This window comes from Brachyhypopomus gauderio, unplaced genomic scaffold, assembly GCF_052324685.1.
Source record: "Brachyhypopomus gauderio isolate BG-103 unplaced genomic scaffold, BGAUD_0.2 sc68, whole genome shotgun sequence".
NCBI classification, from domain to species: domain Eukaryota; kingdom Metazoa; phylum Chordata; class Actinopteri; order Gymnotiformes; family Hypopomidae; genus Brachyhypopomus; species Brachyhypopomus gauderio.
The window spans coordinates 1236804-1259303 of NW_027506889.1; the positions used below are offsets into that span (position 1 = coordinate 1236804).

The window sequence follows — 22500 nt, forward strand, 5'->3', positions numbered from 1 at the left end:
ATCACCACGCCAACAGACCAGCTCACTGTACACACCTCCAGCCTATCACCACCTCCCACCATCACCACGCCAACAGACCAGCTCCCTGTACACACCTCCAGCCTATCACCATGCCAACAGACCAGCTCACAGACATGTGATAATACTACAGCCCTATCTTAGCCCAACATACACACACACACTAACACACACTGAGATTTCAAAGTGTAAACCGGAAGACTTCTCTTTCTCGTTGATGACCAAGAAGTTTCTGATGTAGGCTTTACTGGTACCTTAAAGTCAGGAGTGACCACACAGTGTGGTAGAGCAGCTGTTCTCAACACACACTCATTCCTGTCCAACTAGTAAAACATGGAGAATGAGAAGGTAGCAGCTGTTCGCTGAGCTCTCTCACTCCCCCTGGAGGTCACACACAGCATGACCCAAACTCATGGTGTCCCGCACACCGCATGACCCACATGCAGGGTGTCCCGCACACTGCATGACCTATATGCATGGTGTCTCATACCCAGGCTGTCCCACACACCACATGACCCACACACAGGGTGTCCCGCACCCAGGCTGTCCCACACCCAGGGTGTCCTGCACTCAGGGTAGCTTGCACCCAGAGTGTCCTGCACAGATGGTAAGCACCTCATTCTCACTCACAGTCTTATACAGGGATCTCATAAATACAGACTCATGCGTAAAAAGCAATACACCTACCAAGAGGTGCCAATCATGTCATCTCTTTGGGCTCCAATGCTCTCTATCAATGCTTAATCTGCATGTTTGTACACACGCACATGCAGACGTGCACGCACACATTCCTGGGTGTCCGTCCACACAGACACACACACACACACACACATCACACTGTCCCCAGTGGCGTGATGGTATGAGAAGAATGGGGGAGAGAAGCCCGTGTGTGTCCAGCAAAGCAAAACAACATATAACACACTTCCACAAAGCAAACAGAGACCCCTCCCAGTTACATCTGCTTCTTCTTAAGGGTAGCATGGATGCAGAAAACAGAGGGAATCTCTCTCTCTCTCTCTCTCTCTCTCTCTCTCTCTGTCTCTCTGATATTAAACAGATCTTGTCAGGCTTGAGTGGACCTGCGGCTTGTGGGGGGTGATAGAGTACTAAATCAAGAACGTTTGTTGCCAACATCATTGATGGAAGCTCTTCCATCCTCTCGTGCAACTTGGAAAGTTATCTGCTCGCGTTCGTGTGTTACACATGCCAGTTGACCGGAATGAAAAGCAACGACTGGTCTCGATCAGGGCCGAATTCATTTTTACATGAATAGCGAGGAAAGCTGACCAAGAATCAGACTCCCTTCAGTGAGGCTGGCAGTCCGCTACCGAGTGCAGACGCCCCTCTGTGAGATGATTCACAACCTCTGGAGAACTTCATCCACACTTCATCTACCATGTGCTTGATCAGTAATTCCATGCGCATTGCCACCACTTTCCTGTATTTCTCTAAGCTCCTAGCTGGGGAGAGGAATCACTACCTGCCAAAGCAGACAGCACTTCCAAGAATCGGGCGACGGGAAACAGGTGGGTATTGTCTCTCAAAGACACATGTGCAGAGTCCTGATGTCTTACCGTCGCCCTGGCCAGGAGTGAGACGCTGGAAGCAGGTGCTCACAGCCTCTGAGTTGGTGTTTTAGTGAATGACAGTGAACAGAGACATCGGCTCACTCAGCAGTGAGGAACATTAACACTTCAGCCCGCCATCGTGACATTTGAACTTTCTGATGGAGTTTCACTTCCCACATAAGGGGGTTCCATCAGATTTTGTGTCCATACTACATGTCATTCACACTAAGCCCTGCCAAATCTCTCTCTCTCCATCCACCTCTCTTCTTCTTGTCAGTATTGCTAACTCACCACATATCCAGTAAAATGTTCCACTCTGGAGATACTGGGATTGCTGGTGGTATCACCTGCTCTCATGGTCTGCCTTCAACACATCCTGACCCCCCCACCCCCCACACTTTAGTAAATACTAAAGTCACTCTGGATGCTTGAATTGCATTCCTTGTCCCAGTGTATAAGCCTTTTGGTTCACCCATTTGTTATGTATGACATAGATGAGGCCTCTTCTAGCTGGGAAACGGGACACAGGTCTTCAATTCTCTGGGATTTCATATCAAGACATTTACAGTAAGCCTATAGACCTTACACACAACCTCTTAGTGGTGTCAGTAGCCATTAATTCAATTTGGAGAAGACAGTGCAGTAGCTCTTCAGTGAGTAATGCAAACGTACAGTGTAATTTTCAAGATCTATGACTGATCTGCGCTGAATGCTGGCACAAGTTAGTCTCTGACAGGAAAACCATTCCTCCAGAAGATGCTATATTTTTTTTATATATACTGAAAGGGTAAAATTTAAATGTTGTTTTACAACTCATGTCATTCCAAAAACCAGCAATCATTTAAAGTTAGAGCCACCATTTACACAAAGGACTGCAATTATAACATCCTGACCACAGTGAGCAACTGTCTGAACGGCAGTGCGACGGTTCATTAAGTCTTAGCTCCGTATGGGAACTTCATCATGAGTGCAGAGGGAGTTCCTCTCCCTGTTCCTGGCGCCACACGTGATCAGGAAGCCCACCGGAGCCCTGAACAATGGACGGCCCCGCCAGACCCCTAAAACCCCTAAAACATCCATCATATTACGCTACTGTGCAGCTTCCAGGACTTCTGCATCCAAAACACACACTTCCATCACGGCTCATCGACTCCGGCAAGAGCCCGACGAGCCAAAGCTCACTCCAGAGTTGCGAACATGACGACTCTCGGGGTGAATTCTGATCCTGCGTTGACGTCACCTGCTGTGGCAAAACGTGACTCCCTAAATCCATGGCCACATTCATCATCCTTCACGGAGAAGGCTGAAAGGTCAGGGTTTAGTGAGGATAACAGAACACTGAAAAGTAGGAGCTTAGTGAGGATAAGATAACACTGAAAGGTAGGAGCTTAGTGAGGATAAGATAACACTGAAAGGTAGGGGTTTAGTGAGGATAAGAGAAAGCTGAAAGGTAGAGGTTTAGTGAGGCTAAGAGAAAGCTGAAAGGTAGGAGCTTAGTGAGGATAAGATAACACTAAAAGGTAGAGGTTTAGTGAGGATAAGAGAAAGCTGAAATGTAGGGGTTTAGTGAGGATAACAGAACACTGAAAGCTAGGAGTTTAGTGAGGATAAGATAACACTGAAAGGTAGAGGTTTAGTGAGGATAAGAGAAAGCTGAAAGGTAGGGGTTTAATGAGGATAACAGAACACTGAAAGCTAGGAGCTTAGTGAGGATAAGATAACACTAAAAGGTAGAGGTTTAGTGAGGATAAGAGAAAGCTGAAAGGTAGGGGTTTAGTGAGGCTAAGAGAAAGCTGAAAGATAGGGGTTTAGTGAGGATAACAGAACACTGAAAAGTAGGGGTTTAGTGAGGATAAGAGAACGCTGAAATGTCAGGGTTTAGAGAGGATAATAGGACACTAAAAGGTCATTGTTTAGTGAGGATAAGAGAAAGCTAAAAGGTAGGGGTTTAGTGAGGATAACAGAACACTGAAAGGTAGGGGTTTAGTGAGGATAAAAAAAGCTGAAATGTAGGGGTTTAATGAGGATAAGAGAAAGCTGAAAGGTAGGGGTTTAGTGAGGATAAGAGAAAGCTGAAAGGTAGGGGTTTAGTGAGGATAAGATAACACTGAAAGGTAGGCGTTTAGTGAGGATAAGAGAAAGCTGAAAGGTAGGGGTTTAGTGAGGATAACAGAACACTGAAAGGTAGGGGTTTAGTGAGGATAAGAGAAAGCTGAAAGGTAGGGGTTTAGTGAGGATAAGAGAAAGCTGAAAGGTAGGGGTTTAGTGAGGATAAGATAACACTGAAAGGTAGGCGTTTAGTGAGGATAAGAGAAAGCTGAAAGGTAGGGGTTTAATGAGGATAAGAGAAAGCTGAAAGGTCAGGGTTTAGTGAGGATAATAGGACACTGAAAGATCGTTGTTTAGTGAGGATAAGAGGAATGTGAAAGGTCAGGGATGAGTGAGGATAACAGGACAGGGTCAGGGTTCAGTAAGGACAACAGGACAGGGTCAGGGTTCAGTGAGGACAACAGGACAGGGTCAGGGTTAAGTGAGGATAACAGGACAGGGTCAGGGTTCAGTGAGGACAACAGGACAGGGTCAGGGTTCAGTGAGGACAACAGGACAGGGTCAGGGATGAGTGAGGACAACAGGACAGGGTCAGGGTTCAGTGAGGACAACAGGACAGGGTCAGGGATGAGTGAGGATAACAGGACAGGGTCAGGGTTCAGTGAGGACAACAGGACAGGGTCAGGGTTCAGTGAGGACAACAGGACAGGGTCAGGGATGAGTGAGGACAACAGGACAGGGTCAGGGTTCAGTGAGGACAACAGGACAGGGTCAGGGATGAGTGAGGATAACAGGACAGGGTCAGGGTTCAGTGAGGACAACAGGACAGGGTCAGGGTTAAGTGAGGATAACAGGACAGGGTCAGGGTTCAGTGAGGACAACAGGACAGGGTCAGGGTTCAGTGAGGACAACAGGACAGGGTCAGGGTTAAGTGAGGATCGGAGGGAGGAGTCTTACTCTGGCAGTGCTCGTCGGATGATGGAGTGTCGCTGCCGGTACACGTCCAGCTTTGACAAGCAGCTGCAGGAGGTGTGGTTGGCGAAGCTGATGGTGACTGGCTTGGGTGGCTGTGTCACAGGCACCGTGATCTCCAGCAGCTGGATAGGAAGTGAAAACAAAACAACTCAAATTCAGAACATCGCCGTGTTACAGCAGAGTGCTGTCGACTCAACATTTTGGAAATACTGTTTCTGTAAAGCTGTTTCTATAAAGATGTTTAAGTAAAACTGATGCGTTGACGTCAGTTCAATATTAGAACAAATTTATTACACACTGACTAGCACAGTGATGTTATCACATTTGTTGCTGGGCCATTCTCATCATAATTAACCTGTTAATTGTGACGGGCAGGGTGAGCAACAAAAAGGAAACGATCACACCAAGTCTCAGGGAAAAAGGATGGTTTAATAGAAAGTGTGCAAACCTAAAACCCGTGCAATATCTCCAAATTAAGGATATAATGACCAGCGGTCAACTGGTACAAAGACAAGACATATATAGGCAAACAAACGACCCTCAGGTGAGACGGATCACGGGCTCTGCCCACCTGAGGGACGCACATGACGTCACCAAACAACAACAACAACAGCCGCTGTGGACAGAGGCGGCCGGTAGGGGGCCGCCTCACCGTCACATTAATGATTTAACACAGACACACACTGTCACTGATATGAATTATGTTAAATGTGAGTGAGTGAGCAGTCCATGTGAGAAAGCTATAAAAGGGCAGACACACTACACATAAACCCACAGCCTGCTGAAGATCACAAACAAGGCAAACACGGAAATATTCAAGGAAGGCAAATCTTATATGACCAGAGCCAGACCTTGTTCAGACACAAGGCACATTAAAACAAGGAGTTTAAACCTTATCTCAAGGCCACAGAACGCTAAAGAGCTGTGACACTCTCTGGAGGCCAAAAGTAAATGACATTCATAACAGAAAAAAAGGTAGAAAAAAGACAGAAAAAGACCATATGAGTATCACACATGCGCAACTTCAATTTACAACTGACAGGTTGTGAAGCCCCGCCCCCTCCGCTTGCCACTGGTGTCTCGTTTCTCAGGTGGAATACCATGACAACACAGGCGTAGCACGGACATTTGTGTTTGGCAGCATGACAAATACACAAATGCACAGTGAAGTCACAATGCCTCTGATTCTTAGACGTGGATTAAGCCACCCTCCTTAAGATGCACACACACACACACACACACACACACACACACACACACACACACACACACACACACACACTTACAGAGCTCACAGGGCTCTTACTAAGACAGGCAATCCCCAAGCCTTCTCTGGCTCCGTTTAAGTGTTCCTCCACTGTTCTCTGAAACACCACCATTGTACTGCTATATTTACAGTCAGCTGGGTCTGTGGATTGTCTGGGGCAGGTGACAGCGGGGTCAGGAGAAATGCGAGACCCATTTGAACAGCACTGCATTCTGGGGGAGGGGAAGAGAGAACTGGTTAACCTGACACAGGTGCCTGGCGAGTGTTGAGGATAAAAAAAAAAAACCCAAAAAACAACACACAACGCGAGTTCAACAGGAGCGATGACGCAACGTGGCCTGAGTCTGACGCACTGGGCTCACGTTCAGCCTTGAACAGGGTGCGTGACGGACCGAACCGACATCAGCACGATAGCGTCTCAAACATTTCCTCAGATATACGGCCTTGAGTCTGGAAATTAGAATTTTGGAATTTGAAATAGTGACGGTGTTTTGTTTCTAAATCATTTAAATCCCCTCTCAGTACGACAATGACGGACTAGTGGACCGGGAGGGCTGGGCCTTAATGCCAGCTAGCTCAAACAAAGTTCACATTAGCATTTTTCACACATAAACTGATCGCACAAAATCCAATTCAACACAATACAACCTCTTACTCAAGTGAAGCCATACTGCAGTAGGGCAGGACGGAAGGGACTGAAGTGGGCCACGGACTTTCCTTCCTCTCCCAGTGGGAGAGTGTTATAGTTTAAATCATGACGTGGACCCTGCCTCACTCTCAGAGACACAGATTCGTTTTTTGCAGTTGCTAAGACCCAAAATTTGTAGCACATTTATAGCACAATTTTGGGAACTGACTCTTGCAGCCTAAAACTTGCACTTTTTGCCAAGTTTTAAACAACAGACACAACATTCAAAACTGAAAACCATGTGTTTCCTTTGGAAAAAATTGCCATGCAACTGCCACACCCAATACCAGTTATCCAAACCCAGTCCACAATGGTAAAGATTTACTGGTAAAGATTAGGGATAGGGATAACGAGGATGAGGAACCATAACAGATGAGATCAGAGCCACTTTGGTTGAACATGTGGTCAGCTGTTGAGTTTTCTGGAGGCAAATGGTCCAGCTTAATATGTGCCACTACACTGTAGCATCATCTGGTCACTTGTGAATAGGTCCAGTAAGTAGACCAACGTTCTATTCCATGCCACTGAACGTACAGAACTGAACCGCGTCTATTACCATATTGGCACTTACAGTAAAGTTTGATTTCATGCCGATACAGTAAAATGGTCACACCATGTTATTTGCACAGCTAGACTACCCCTTGCTGGGGCAACAAGAAGGATATCCACCCCAGAACAGAAAGAGACCACCATCATCCAGAGCAAACAACAGCCGAGTTTTACAACTCCAACAGCCCATCATTACTGACAACTCTGACAGTACGAAACAACTTGGCTATGAATATGCGTGAGTATGCTCTGCCTTCCACTCACTGATACCTTATGTCAGTGTCCTGCGCTATACAATATTGACTTCTTTATGCCTATTTCATACTGTCATACAATACTCTAATGAACCTCATGGGACACCGTGCCATTGTCAGAGTCCCTGGCCTTTAATTATTAATGATGAGGCTGGTGTGTACGCCTCCACACTGCCTGTAAGCCTTAAATCACAGCTCAGCTGAACACCTCTGCAGTCTGTCACCCACTGGTGCATATATGCTCCTTCAGCCTGTCCTGCAGACTGGGATAATAGTCTGCCCTGTTCTGTAGCCTGTCACGTAGGCTGTCCTGCAGCGTCGTCCTGTAGCATGACCGTCCTGTAGCATATCCTGCACTTGTCCTGCACTTTGGTTTTGCAGCCTGATAATACATTCTAGTAATAAAGCTTGTAAAGACAATACAGTCTGTCCTGCATCCTGTATACAGTCATGCAGCTTGTCCTGCAGTCAGGCCCACAGTCCCGCTCTTCTCAAACCTTCCCGTGTACCACTGAACATGCAGCAACACGATGCACATGGAGCCGCCCTGCTAGAGGAGAGAGCCATGTTGGAACTTGCTAGCACAGGAGAGATGAGCTTTGCCTGATATCCACAAAGCCATGAACCCACAGTCCAGCCGCTCAGAACTGGTCTGCACACGAGGAATGGAATCTAATCGTACTGAAATGAGGCCAACGTTTGACTTCTGGTGAACACGCACACAAAGACACATATGCATACATACACACACATGCACAGACACATGCGCGCACACACACGCACACACACATAAATGCAACATGCCTATACACCATCTGTTTCACTTTCTTTTTCCCTTTACTGATTACTGATTTCATGGGGATTTTACACACTAGGCTGAGACTCACCGTCTTGCCAACGTAGGAGGTAGAGATGTTCATACACTGATGTTCCTCGTTGTTACAGCATCCTCCACATCTGTAGACAGACACGCACGGTGGTTTATAGAAGGTGTGTGTGGTCGCCCCAATCTCTCTCCCCACATCTATACACACTTCGCGCGGCATGCACAGGGTCTTTCTCCACTCAGCCTGAATACCTGTTACATGACGAGAAAGCCAGACAGGAAGACGAGAGGCATTAGAAAGAGCGGCAGTGACAAGGCTAACTCCCCCACACACTGCTGCTGTAGGGCTGACCTGTGGGGGGGCTGACAGGCACCTCTGCTCCTGTTAGAGTCCCCCCCCCCCCCCCCAATACAAGCTCTCCACTCTAAACCTAGCACACCCAAAGCGGCAACATGAAGCCTACAGGTAGGTCTAACACTAAAGTGAGGTGTGTTTGATTAGTCTCAGATCTACACTAAACAGGAACAGTGGCTCTGCGGACTGTAAGGCCAGAATATACTTTGGTACATGCACGCACTTTCGGTCTCAGTACATGAGTTTTTGATTGACATGTCCGCTACGGGAATACACCTGTCGTTATGGACCTAACCTCTACTGTAACATTGGCTTCATCTTACAAAATGACACAGCATTTCTAATGATATTAGTCATGCTCCCCTTCCTTCGTAAGAGTGACCTTTTGGCCATAAATACCTCAGAAGATGAATTCAAATGTTTTTATCAAACCAAGCCCATGGCAGCACAGCCAATAGGAACGCACCTGTAGTAGTTTGGGGCAAAAGCACTCACTTGCAAATATGTCAAAGTTGAAGAAGGCGGCGGCGAAGGTCAGCTCCTCGGAGCGCGTGTCCGCTGTGCTGAGCTTCCGGTGTTCCCGCTGTTCCCGGGCGGTGAAGTGCGGCGTGCTCGTCCGTTTCGAACGGCACTTCAGAACGTTCCAGTAGGTCGGGTAGATCAGCCTCATCAGCTCGTCCACACTGCCCGCCGAACGTAGCCGCTCCTCAAGGTCAGGCTCGGACGTCTCCTGAGAAGAAGACAGACAGTGTCAGACAGGCAGCGTCAGACAGGCAGCGTCAGACAGGCAGCGTTAGACCGGCAGCGTTAGATTAGACCGGCAGCATTAGACCGGCAGAGGCCAGGACTTCTGCCTAAAGACTGATAAAGTCTTCAATATAAAAATAGCAGTTTTTGAAAGGGTGTAGAATAAGGATATTACAGCTTAATAATATTGCTTCATTGTAATTTCTCATTGGGAACAAATTTTTCATTAAGTTTTCAGAAATGATTACTCTGGTTTATGGCAACTGATGCACAGGTTGTCAGAAGATGTGGAGTGTTAGTTGACAGCCCTCTCTGTACACACAGCTGCGGAGCCTCTGAGTAACTGTAGCAGTTGGCACCATTTCCTGATGAAGTGAAGAGGGTTTCCTTACACGCTGACCTACTGCGTTTCTATTTTCCAGTGATGCCAATCATAGCAGCTTTAAGAGGAAGTTAAATAGTGTGACGGCACTGACAACGTAGCTGCGAATGTGGAAGTTCGCTGTAGAGCTCATGTCTCAAATATGGCAAGCGGTAAGGGACAACTTTAATAAACAAAACGTCACAGCAGACTGGCAAAGTGGCCTTTGTGGTTGCTTCTATATGTGTAGCATGACTTCCTAAGTTAAGCCTTGATCTTGTAATTAATGGTTTTCCACCATGATGGTGTGCTTTCACATCCACTCCCAGCTCTACTCTGTCTTCATAGCCATGGGTGAAACAGACACACAGAAAAACTGGATTAAGCATTTTCAAAAGGAATAAGTGCTTTCAAAAGATAAAACATTTTAAAATTTCTCTATCATAAGGCTTACTGGTCACCACCCTGTTTAAATAAACCAATAAATACACACACACACACACACACACACACACACACACACACACACACACACACACACACAGTTTAAGCGTGAGAGAGAGAGAGAGAAAGAAAGAGAGAGAGAGGGAGAGAGAGAGAGAGAGAGAGAGAGAGAGAGAGAGAGAGAGAGATAGATAGAGTCTTCCAAAGGACAGATGAAATAAAATCTCCACTATTTTGGCACACAAAGGAGTGAGCTAGCTGTGTCAAGTTAAATCAAGTTAAACTGGTTTGAGATGTCTAAATGGTCTTCAAAAAATAATTAGCGTAAAATGCCTTTGAAAAACATAACATTTAACTTACAGTAATATGATGTCATTTGTGTTATTAATATGGGGTTTTGCCACAGATCCAATCATCTCCATAGGCCAGCACAGGCTGTGGGTTTAGCATGTACATTAAGGAGTGTCATTTCTTCCATATCTGCATGTACAACGTGTCTTTGTCCTTGTATCTCTGTGTCACACCCATGTGTAAAGTGTGTGCATTATGGGGAGCCATTTCTCTGTTCCATATCTGCTGCCCAAATAGTAGACGCTACTTTCACACTCCATGATTTTTACTGCGATTTCAGTAGCTCAAAACTCCTAAAGTTCTTCTTGGGTTTAAGATGACTGCAGCAGGCCATACAGAATCAAAGGTGTGCAGAGTCCAGAATGGATTCTCCATCTTTGTAGTGGGTGAGGGTGTGGTTTAGTGAGCTGGCTGTCTGTGCACACCGGCCCACACCTGTCCTCACATCAATACTCTATGTAAACTCTGTTTTCCTACAAGGATTTGCTGAAGCCCAGAGAAGAACATATTGTATGAGTGGGAGTCTGTGTTAGAGTGCATGACAGCCACAACCTTCCTGAATTACGCTGATTTATGTTTGGTGTCTGTCATCATAGCTTCAGTTCTGTCACCATCTACTATAATCTCCCAAACACAAACAATTAAAATAAATGATGAGTTTCCCACATCCTGTCCAAATATGCAGCAACTTCCCTGATCTTCCTGCTATAGTCAGATACTGTAGAATATTAGTGATACTTTCGATAGCTGTCAGGTTTATGTTCTGATGTGAATTGTCTTCAAACATCCACTATGAGACAATTAAATGTAAATGTGCCATATTTTGTCAATTGAGATTTTTCACCGCTATCAAAATTTGTCCTCCGCTTTTTACCCATCTGTGCAGTTAGAACACACACACACACACTAGTGATTACTAGGGGGCTGTGGATCACACGTGCCCAGAGCGGTGGGCCGCCCTAGCTCTGCACCCAGGGAGCAGTTGAATTCCTCAGGTCTGGGAATCAAACCCACATCCCTGTGGTCACAAGACCAGTTCCCTACCACCAGGCCATGACTGCCCAATTCAACAAACTACCAAACCCACAATGCACTGCTCTTATGACTAACTAACTAGCACAGTTCTCTTTACAATAAATCACTGGATGTAGAAACACAAAAACTGTGTGAAATGGAAGCCCTTCCCTTTCCAGGCTGTCAAGTACTCATAACTCTCGAAAAGTAACTCTCACTGTTTGGGTCAAGGGCGTCCCAAACTACTGACTGGTGCTTATACAGCAAGATGAAACTGGTCTAAGGTCTGTCTCAATAGAAAAACCTGCCTGTCCTTCAGTGTGTGTGTGTGTGTGTGTGTGTGTGTGTGTGTGTGTGTGTGTGTGTGTGTGTGTGTGTGTGTGTGTGTGTGTGTGTGTGTGTGTGAGCTCGTGCAATGCTGATGACCTTAGGTGCAGTGAGAATACCCAGGGTACAGTGGGAATACCCAGGGTGCAGTGGGAATACCCAGGGTGCAGTGGGAATACCTAGGGTGCAGTGGGAATACCCAGGGTGCAGTGGGAATACCCAGGGCGCAGTGGGAATATCCAGGGTGCAGTGGGAATATCCAGGGTGCAGTGGGAATACCCAGGGCGCAGTGGGAATACCCAGGGCGCAGTGGGAATACCCAGGGTGCAGTGGGAATATCCAGGGTGCAGTGGGAATACCCAGGGCGCAGTGGGAATACCCAGGGTGCAGTGCAAGCACCTAACCCCATGTCCCTGCTGAGCAGAGAGGCCTGGTACAGCTCAAGTTAGTCAGTGTAAGAAAACGCTGAGCGCAGCTGCACTCCATGATGGAAAAGCGATACTGTTGTCTGGAACATTCCAGAAAATGAGTCCAGCTCACTGCCACGCCAGATCAACACTGATAAACAGTAAAGCCCAACACCACCCCCCACACGACAAACACCCACCCAACACCACCTCCCACACAACAAACACCCACCCAACACCACCTCCCATCCAAACAACACTCACCCAACACCACCTACCACACAACAAACACCCACCCAACACCACCTCCCACACAACAAACACCCACCCAACACCACCTCCCATCCAAACAACACTCACCCAACACCACCTCCCACACAACAAACACCCACCCAACACCACCTCCCACACAACAAACACCCACCCAACACCACCTCCCACACAACAAACACCCACCCAACACCACCTCCCATCCAAACAACACTCACCCAACACCACCTCCCACACAACAAACACCCACCCAACACCACCTCCCACACAACAAACACCCACCCAACACCACCTCCCATCCAAACAACACTCACCCAACACCATCCCAACAAAAGCAGTGAGAAAAGGAGGGGTCTGTTAAGAAGGCATTATATTATTTTTGCTATAAATTGGTAATACATTAGTGAGTTATAATGTATATTAGAAAAAAACTGATGTACAAGCACACCAAAGACGGATGTCATGATGCTGCTCTAAGAATGTGTTCCACCACAAAAGGTCTGACTTCAGCAAAGAGGGATGCCAATACACAGCTCAGTGGCACTCACCCAAAGGCTCTTCTTCTCAGAACATTTAAGATTAAAAGGACAGGACATGAAAACATATGTAATGGTGGCATTTGTAAATAACATTTTCAGAATTGTGTTTTTTTTATCATCATTAATAAGTATTGTACTGTAACTCTACATGACTTTAGATGGCTTAGCAGTCAATTGAAAAACCTGGTGTGGTATGAAATAACAGGTATGACATAGTGGATAGATCAATATACACTTTATTACCTATAATGATATGTAACTACATCAAGCGAAAAGAAAACATCCCAAATTGCTTCAAAAACAAAATTTAAAAGTCAAATCAATAACGTCATGACTTATCTGCTAATCTCATCGAGAAGATCTGAAAATTGCACTGACCTGGCACAGGTAATGGAACACAGCATTTCAATGCTAAACCATGGCAAAGAAAACACATCTACTTAGTTTTAACATACTTGAGGTCTGCAGTAAAGAGTTCATCTGAAAGTTAACATTAGTCCACTTAAAGTGCACTGTGAGTCATTCCACATAGTTCAGATCAAAGAATCACATCAAGTGGGAAACCTCAGTGCTAGAATTGGCCATTTCTTACCCCACTGGTTTCCATGTATGTGTTCAGGAAACTCAAACAGCAGCAGGAGATTTGTAACCAAACCATTGTACTTGGTCTCTTCTATGTCTTTGTTTACAGTGATCTCTGGGATAACATGCCAGTCTGTTTCCTTTAAAAAACAATAGAGGCCATGTGAAATGTTTGTGTGTGTGTGTGTGTGTGTGTGTGTGTGTGTGTGTGTGTGTGTGTGTGTGTGTGTGTGTGTGTGTGTGTGTGTGTGTGTGTGAGTGCGTGTGTGCCACTAGTCACACAAGCACATTCACATGTTTCTGTGCTACAGAATCGGTGCCTATAAAATCTATTTTTATTCATCCATGATGTCTTTAATAGAGCAGGAACTGGTCTGAGGTCTGTGGGCGTACAGGGTGGGATCTGCACCAACACAAGCAGCAATGTACTTCATTACTGTCTAGAAGACACAAACCCCCTCATCCTGCCCCCCTGCCCCCCTCATCCTGCTCCACCACCCTCCCACACACCCACTCACCCCTCCCCATCCCCCTGCCCCACACCCCTCCCCGCTTCCCATCCCCTACACCACACCACCTCACCACTCCCCATCCCCTACCCCACACCCCCTCACCACTCCCCATCACCTACCCCACACCCCCTCACCACTCCCCATCCCCTACCCCACACCGCCTCACCACTCCCCATCACCTACCCCACACCCCCTCACCCCTCCCATCCCCACCCCACACCCCCTCACCACTCCCCATCCCCCTACCCCACACCCCCTCACCACTCTCCATCCCCCTACCCCACACCCCCTCACCACTCCCCATCCCCCTACCCCACACCCGCTCACCCCTCCCCATCCCCCCTGCCCCACACCCCTCCCCGCTCCCCATCCCCTACCCCACACCCCCTCACCACTCTCCATCCCCCTACCCCACACCCCCTCACCCCTCCCATCCCTTTTTCCCTACCCCACACCCCCTCACCACTCCCCATCCCCCTACCCCACACCCCCTCACCATTCCCCATCCCCCTACCCCACACCCCCTCACCGCTCCCCATCCCCATCCCCTACCCCACACCCCCTCACCACTCCCCATCCCCTACCCCACACCCCCTCACCACTCCCCATCCCCCTACCCCACACCCCCTCACCACTCTCCATCCCCCTACCCCACACCCCCTCACCCCTCCCATCCCTTTTTCCCTACCCCACACCCCCTCACCACTCCCCATCCCCCTACCCCACACCCCCTCACCATTCCCCATCCCCCTACCCCACACCCCCTCACCGCTCCCCATCCCCATCCCCTACCCCACACCCCCTCACCACTCCCCATCCCCTACCCCACACCCCCTCACCACTCCCCATCCCCCTACCCCACACCCCCTCACCACTCCCCATCCCCCTACCCCACACCCCCTCACCACTCTCCATCCCCCTACCCCACACCCCCTCACCACTCCCATCCCCCTACCCCACACCCCCTCACCGCTCCCCATCCCCATCCCCTACCCCACACCCCCTCACCACTCCCCATCCCCCTACCCCACACCCCCTCACCCCTTCCCATCCCTCTTTTGTCTGATAAAATACAAATTACTTGCAGTTTTCATCAGTGTAACTGTATCTGAAGTAATGCAGTACTGAAGAATGGTGGTTGGGGTCTCCCGTCACCCTCTAACCAGTGAAAGCTGCAGCTCTGAAACACCTGAAACCAGCTGAGGTAGATTCTCAAGCTGCTGCTTACGGAATGTCCTGGAACAGCTGAAGGCATTTCGAGGAGAGCATTAACTGTCTAATTCTGTGTACGTGACCTAACACGGCCGTGTGACTGCCATGGCACTGATCGATAGAGGGGGAGACAAACAAGACCTTCCTTCCTGCTCTGTGAGCGAGGAAGCGTTACACTTTCTCACAGTCCCTACCACAGATGATGGTAAGCTTGTATCAGTGATCTCTTGACAGTAGGGGGCAACCTTCAGAAAAACCTCAGAATTCTTTCAATAAAACATCCTGTGGATGAGTGAGCACTGAGAAGGATGTGAGTGGCATTAGCTACGGCGTGATACGTGGGAAGATCAGGGTTAGTGATTATTACACATGAACCACAATACCCTACGGGTGCACCGGAGCCGTCTCCACGGAGCAGCTCAACACACAACACAGTTCCTTATCACATGAGTCATGCTGGCTGTAAAATCCTCCAGGGACACCGAAGCAAGATCCTGAAGTTTACTCTACGCACCGGGAAGTAAATCACCACGGCGTCATCCTTAGCTCCAACCATGCGGATTCATCACCTAGGCGACTCAGAGACGGAGAAGGGTTGTTTTGGATTTCCTGAAATGAAGGAATACATTCCTGTCCCGTGGATCAGAGCCCTTGTGCTGTCCAAGTTTCACGTAACCGCAAGTCAAATCAGGAGATAAAAGCTGGTTTGGCGCAAGAGGCTGGTGTATGTCCTCGAGATCACAGCTAGACCCCAGAACCCAAGAACAAGGAGGAGGAGTTTTACAGGCTCCATCACAAAGACCTGATCCAGGGTCACTATGCTGTAATTTCCCCAGAATTTCAACAATTTCCCCCCAAATACCTCAGTCAAGTTCTTAAACTTTCACTGTTCCCTCAAAGAAATGTGAAACAAAGCTTCACATTTGTTTCTGATTTTTGAAGTTCCATTTGAGGAGGTCCGAACAATAAACAATGACATTTTCATGGTGAAAACAGTGACTAAGAGTTTAATGTTGAAAACAATGAAGAATGACAGGAGCTTCATCAAAAATGCTCTAAACATGACAAAAGTCAAGAGAAAAATCATCACCTCAGCCAAAATAATTGAAAAACAAATGTCATCATAGTGTGATATCACCACTATCACCAAATATGTTTGCAGAAAAAATAAGAAATTTCACACCAGTCTAAATGAATCACCCTGGCAAACGAGTGAAATAAAACTGCTCCAAATCCACAAAACCTGGTTGACCGAAGGGAAAAGAGTAAAGGTTAAAAAATCACAAGAAAAAAAGGTCACCTTATTACTTCCTGTCTCCATAAAGGCAAGGGATGTTGAGGGGGCATGCCAAAGACATTGTTCAGACATATTCATCCATCTAGCACAATAGGAGGGTCTTTACAAGCAGAGCAAGGCATCTCAACCAGGCAAATAGGCTTTATGGTAAAGGCAGTGTGACCCCATGGTAACAATAAGAGCATGTTCATGGCCTGTCCAGAGCATCGGAGAGCCGTGGGTTACGGGTATCAAATCAATTTAGCAGGGAGTACACTGAGCAAGGACTACATCCTGACAGCCTGTGACAGAAATAAAGGAATGTTTTATTATCTAACCTAAAGGGGGAAATAAAGAAATATGTTTTTTTTTCTGTAAGGCGTCCATAAAACTAATCGAGAATTTTCCGGAAGGCGATGGAAAAAGCTGCGGATGTCAGGGTTATGCGGTGGCGTTTCTCACTGTGTGTGTCAAGCCTGACTGCGTGTGCATCATTAGGGGAACACGTGCACGTCCACTGGAGACGTTGCCACAGATGCTCAGCAGTGAAAGCTCCAGGGACACAGAGAGCCAGGCACGTTGTCCTGCTGGGCGGCCGCACATCTGACAGTGCAGAGCTCAACACTGAGGATGAGGAGGCACAGAGCCGTGGTATGAAGATGAGGCCTGAGGTGACAGTGGTGGTGAGAAGGCTGGAAGGGGAGAGTTATGACTAGGCCTTTAAAAATGACCTGCCGGAAACCACCAAACAGACAGACAAGCTCTCCAAGACCCGTACTGGAGGTGAACTGGATACACAGACAAGACGCAAACAAGAGAGACTCAGAGAGAGAGTAAAGATGCTCTCTGCCTGAGGTAAAAAGTGCAAAAACCAACCTCATTAATGTGATTCCAAATCACCAAACTAACCCTCTCTCTCTCTCTCTCTCTCTCTCTCTCTCACACACACACACACACACACACACACACACACACACACAACCTGGGATTTCCAAAGGGAAATCATTTTCCAGTTTTATATAGTGCCTGTTAGAATGATCAGAAAAAAATAGCAGTATGAGTTCTAAAGTAAATGCACTATAGACATGCCTGAATTATATATTAGACACGCCTGAGTTCTATAATAAAGGTAGACATGCCTGGGTTTTATAGTAAGTGTAGACATGACTGAGTTTTACAGTAAAGGTAGACACGCCTGAGTTCTACAGTCAAGATAGACCTGACTGAGTTTTATAGTAAAGGTAGACATGACTGAGTTTTATAGTAAGGGTAGACATGACTGAGTTTTACAGTAAAGGTAGACCTGACTGAGTTTTATATTAAAGGTAGACATGACTGAGTTTTATAGTGAAGGTAGACCTGACTGAGTTTAATAGTAAGGGTAGACCTGACTGAGTTTTATAGTGAAGGTAGACCTGACTGAGTTTAATAGTAAGGGTAGACCTGACTGAGTTTTATAGTAAGGGTAGACATGCACTGCTGAACATTCCCATCCATGTCAGTAGTTTTAGAATTCTTGGCTCTGAGGATTAAGGGATCTCAGCAGAAATTTAGACAAAACTTTGAATTAATTTAATTCAGTTCTTTGTGGCCCTTTTGACATCAGACACCGACACAAAGCAGCTTTGGAGAAACTCACGTCCCAGAAACCCGAACCCCTGGTGAGTTAGGTGAAGAAGACAGTGAAAGGAGAAACTCCCTGAGACAGCAAGAGGAAGAAACAATGACAGAAGCCAAGACGCAAAAAACAGGAACCCGTCCTCCTCCTTGAACAGTGTGACACATGGTGTGATAAAATATGAGGATTTCAGCCACGTTTACTTAAGGTTTGTGTGGTCCAATGAGGTTATTAGCTTGGAATATGGAAAACTAGTCAATTATACCACCAGGCTATTAAGCCCAATGACCTTTAACCCAACTTCTGACCTTTCCAAACACCACAATGCCCATGCTCTTTGTAAAAATACATAAATAAATACATTCAAGAGAGATGTAAGCAGGGATCTGCAGTGATGTGCTGTTTTTGGCTATGGAAGTGGAAATATAACAAAGCACAATCTGGTGCTTCTGAATTACACCACATCACAGACCATCTGGACAAGCCGACTGCAAGCCAGAGCAACAGGGCAAAACTGTAGATCGTTTATCTGACTATTTAAACCTAAGTAACTGTCTCAAATGAGCATGAATTATTTATCTCTAAATCAAATAAATGTTTAAATAGTATTAACAATTTCTCATTCTTTTTCAGTTCAGTGGCAAGACATGACAAGACATCTAAATGCCCTTTAAACCCAAACATTAAACCCAAAGCAATTAGACAATAAAAGTCTTTAGGCGCTATGCCTTTCTGCATTAAGATGAGCACAGGCACAGATATCACCATGATATGATATATCATTAAACATATCACAGGCCACTTAGCCATCTCCAAACAGAATGGCACCTTGGTCTGTAAGCAGATCACCTAATATGCCTAGTACTATGGAAATGGGGGTGTGGCCAAACCTCCCCACTTATTTACAAGCGTCACAGTTTGACACAGTTTGAGTGTCATGAGAGCAGTTTACATCCATTACGATAGCTTCAACAAATAATGGAAACGCAGCAGCCATTTTGTACCCTACATTAAACACTTGTTAAGGAAGATCAGAAAGATGACAGATGATCAATCACATTATTACATTACTGTAAAGGGAAGATCTTTTTATTTAAGAATGCATTTTGTCAATGTGTGTACCATTATAATCACATTTTTTTTTGCATTATAAAATCTAAGTTTCTGCATATCTGCGGTTGGAAATTAACACATGGTGATGTTGTTGACTATAGCAAATACAGCAGTTCATGGACTGTTTCAGCAGTGACACGAAAACACATTTCCCATGTCACATTTCCTTTACCCTTTGCATATTTTTTCCATTAATGCGATTCAACTGTTTGTGGGTTGCAGTGGAAACTCCTGAACAGTCTCAGAGAAAGACACAATGCTTTTGTTTGTCTTCTATTCAGCATGCCTAACTTTAGTGTTTGCCCCTAGATTGAAGTTGGCAGCCTAATACTAGACACAAAAAGCCACAAATGGTTTAGACATTAGAGAAGAGCTCTGAAACAATCCTGCCAGTATGCATAACGTGTGGAGAGGGTTACAGAGACAGTGCCGAGTCTCTCTCCCCCCAGTGAACCCCAGTGAAGGTCACAAAACCCAAATACCTGAAGCAACAAGGGCAGTAATACATGTTTCCAGCAAGGCCAAAATGTCTCAGAAATTCATCAACACACACACACACACACCTGCATACACTCATACACACTTCTACACGCACGCATACACACACACACAAGAAAAAGAACAACGTGCACCATCTGCCTGTTGTGCTGCAGTGGGAAACACAGCTGGGTCATGGAGAAGGCAGTGATACAAAACACATGAGCCTTTAAGAGAGAACCAGGAAGAATAGTTTTAGGAGTTTAAGAATACACCCAGCTGTAAGAAAGAAAGAGACAAGGGAGCTATCGTCCATCTGGAGGCTTAAGACTACCCCAGGTACAGCCCAGGACCTTTAAGACTAACCCAGGTACAGCCCAGAATTACGTTTAAGACTAACCCAGGTACAGTCCAGAAGGATGCTTAAGACTAACCCAGATACAGTCCAGAAGGAATTTTAGGACTAAACCAGATATAGTCCAGAAGGAAGTTTAAGACTAAACCAGCAAAAGTCTAGAAGGATCTTTAAGCTCTAACAGAATCCTCCCAGGGATGTTCTGGGTCAATCTAGGATGTGGAGTTCCTGTTCAAAACCCTCATGTTCAGAAATACACCTCCCCCATTCAAAATGTTTCCATGTTGGTGTCAGTAATTATTGGCTATCTATTAATTGTAGCATAAGCCATCCAAAGTTACTTAAAAAAAAGATCTTCAGAGCCAAAAGTGCTCTGGAGCCAAAGTGCTCCTCCAACTTCTAATCATTCTAATATGGGGCTCTTTGCAAAAGCATTTGTCAATGTGTATTATCAAAAAGTAGCCATGAGTTGCACCCTGACCCAGGAAGGAGTTCTGCTTTCCCTTCAGCACGATCCATGTTACCTCCTAGCTCACACACACAGGGCCACACGCTGACCCAACCTGCTCCCATCACCCCCTGCTCAGGGTGTCAGCATGCTCAGTTTGGTGCAGAGGTCAGAGGTCAGAGGCCACAGACAGGCATTTTCCACTGTGTTTTGATCCAGAGTGCAGCCTCCTCTGGAAGAGATTAACGTGTGCGGTGAACATGGTTAGGGGCCACACAGGAGTAACTGACACCACGTCAATCTCCAACACACAATCAGGCAGCACTCTGCTTAAAGAAAGATGGTGCAATTATAATGGGCCACACCCTCATGCCTGGTGTCTGCTATGTAGCCGCCCCTATAACACACACCAAATAGTTTCTTCCAACTGCCAGTTATTTTATTAATGAATTTATAAGGAAGTGGAGTGGCTTAGACAGAAACAGCTATAGAATATAAGTCTATCCACACAGACTAACATACAGCACATATTTTAAACATGCCATACAAATTCACTACAGCTTGCACTTCCTGTCTAATTTATGAGTAAAGGTTGCACCAGTTTTCTGAGGCCTACAGCTGTGGCCTACAATCGTGTCCCTCTATAGCTGTGTGTCAGCTCTGTCTGTAATGAGTCACAGGCCTTTACTATGGTGATACACGCAGGCCTTTACTATGGTGATACACGCAGGCCTTTACTATGGTGATACACGCAGGCCTTTACTATGGTGATACACACAGGCCTTTACTATGGTGATACACGCAGGCCTTTACTATGGTGATACACGCAGGCCTTTACTATGGTGATACACACAGGCCTTTACTATGATGATACACACAGGCCTTTACTATGGTGATACACACAGGCCTATACTATGGTGATACACGCAGGCATAAACGGGCACCCAGGTGGAGAGGGAGTGCAGCTCAGGTCCACAGGCTCAGCACAGAGACGTCTAAGACCCACCAGGTGTCCTTCAAGAGCACTGCACAGAGACATCCATGTCCAAGACAGTGTCCTGCTAGAGCACTGCACAGAGACATCCATGTCCCAGACAGTGTCCTACTAGAGCACTGCACAGAGACATCCATGTCCCAGACCGTGTCCTGCTAGAGCACTGCACAGAGACATCCATGTCCCAGACAGTGTCCTGCTAGAGCACTGCACAGAGACATCCATGTCCCAGACAGTGTCCTGCTAGAGCACTGCACAGAGACATCCATGTCCCAGACAGTGTCCTGCTAGAGCACTGCACAGAGACATCCATGTCCCAGACAGTGTCCTGCTAGAGCACTGCACAGAGACATCCATGTCCCAGACAGTGTCCTGCTAGAGCACTGCACAGAGACATCCATGTCCCAGACAGTGTCCTGCTAGAGCACTGCACAGAGAAGCACATGACAGTGGGGGAAGCTGGGAAAGGAGGGACATTTGGAAGACATCTGCTACAGAATCGATATAGAGATCACAGCCACACCAGTGCAGAGAATAAATGCACAGGAGCGCGCACACACACACACACACACACACACACACACACACACACACACACACACACACACACACACACACACACACACACACACACACACACACACACACACAAATAATCTCTCTCTCTCTCTCTCTCTCTCTCTCTTTCTCTCTCTCTCTTCACACATATTTTGACCACTGCTTTGCTTGCACAATGGATAAAAGGTCTCTGGTCAAAATGCCCCATTTCTCTCTAAACAAACAAAACCAAACAAATAAATAAACATTTTTTTAAAGGGGGGTAGGGAGGCAGCATCTTTGTCCAGCGGATTCAGCAGAGCAGTGTGTGTGTGTGTATGTGTGTGTGCTTTTTCTCTCACCAGCT

General features: G+C 46.6%; 1 protein-coding gene across 1 annotated transcript in view; it reads right to left on the reverse strand.

Annotated features, from left to right (window-relative positions):
* Positions 1–22500, reverse strand: part of vegfc (vascular endothelial growth factor c) — a 40930-nt gene that overhangs the window by 13682 nt on the left and 4748 nt on the right. The window contains exons 2-4 of the mRNA XM_076989538.1: positions 9045–9279; positions 8256–8446; positions 4593–4732 (exon numbers count right to left, since the gene is read on the reverse strand). Coding sequence (XP_076845653.1) covers positions 4593–4732; positions 8256–8446; positions 9045–9279 — 566 coding nt within the window. The remainder of the gene's footprint in view (positions 1–4592; positions 4733–8255; positions 8447–9044; positions 9280–22500) is intronic.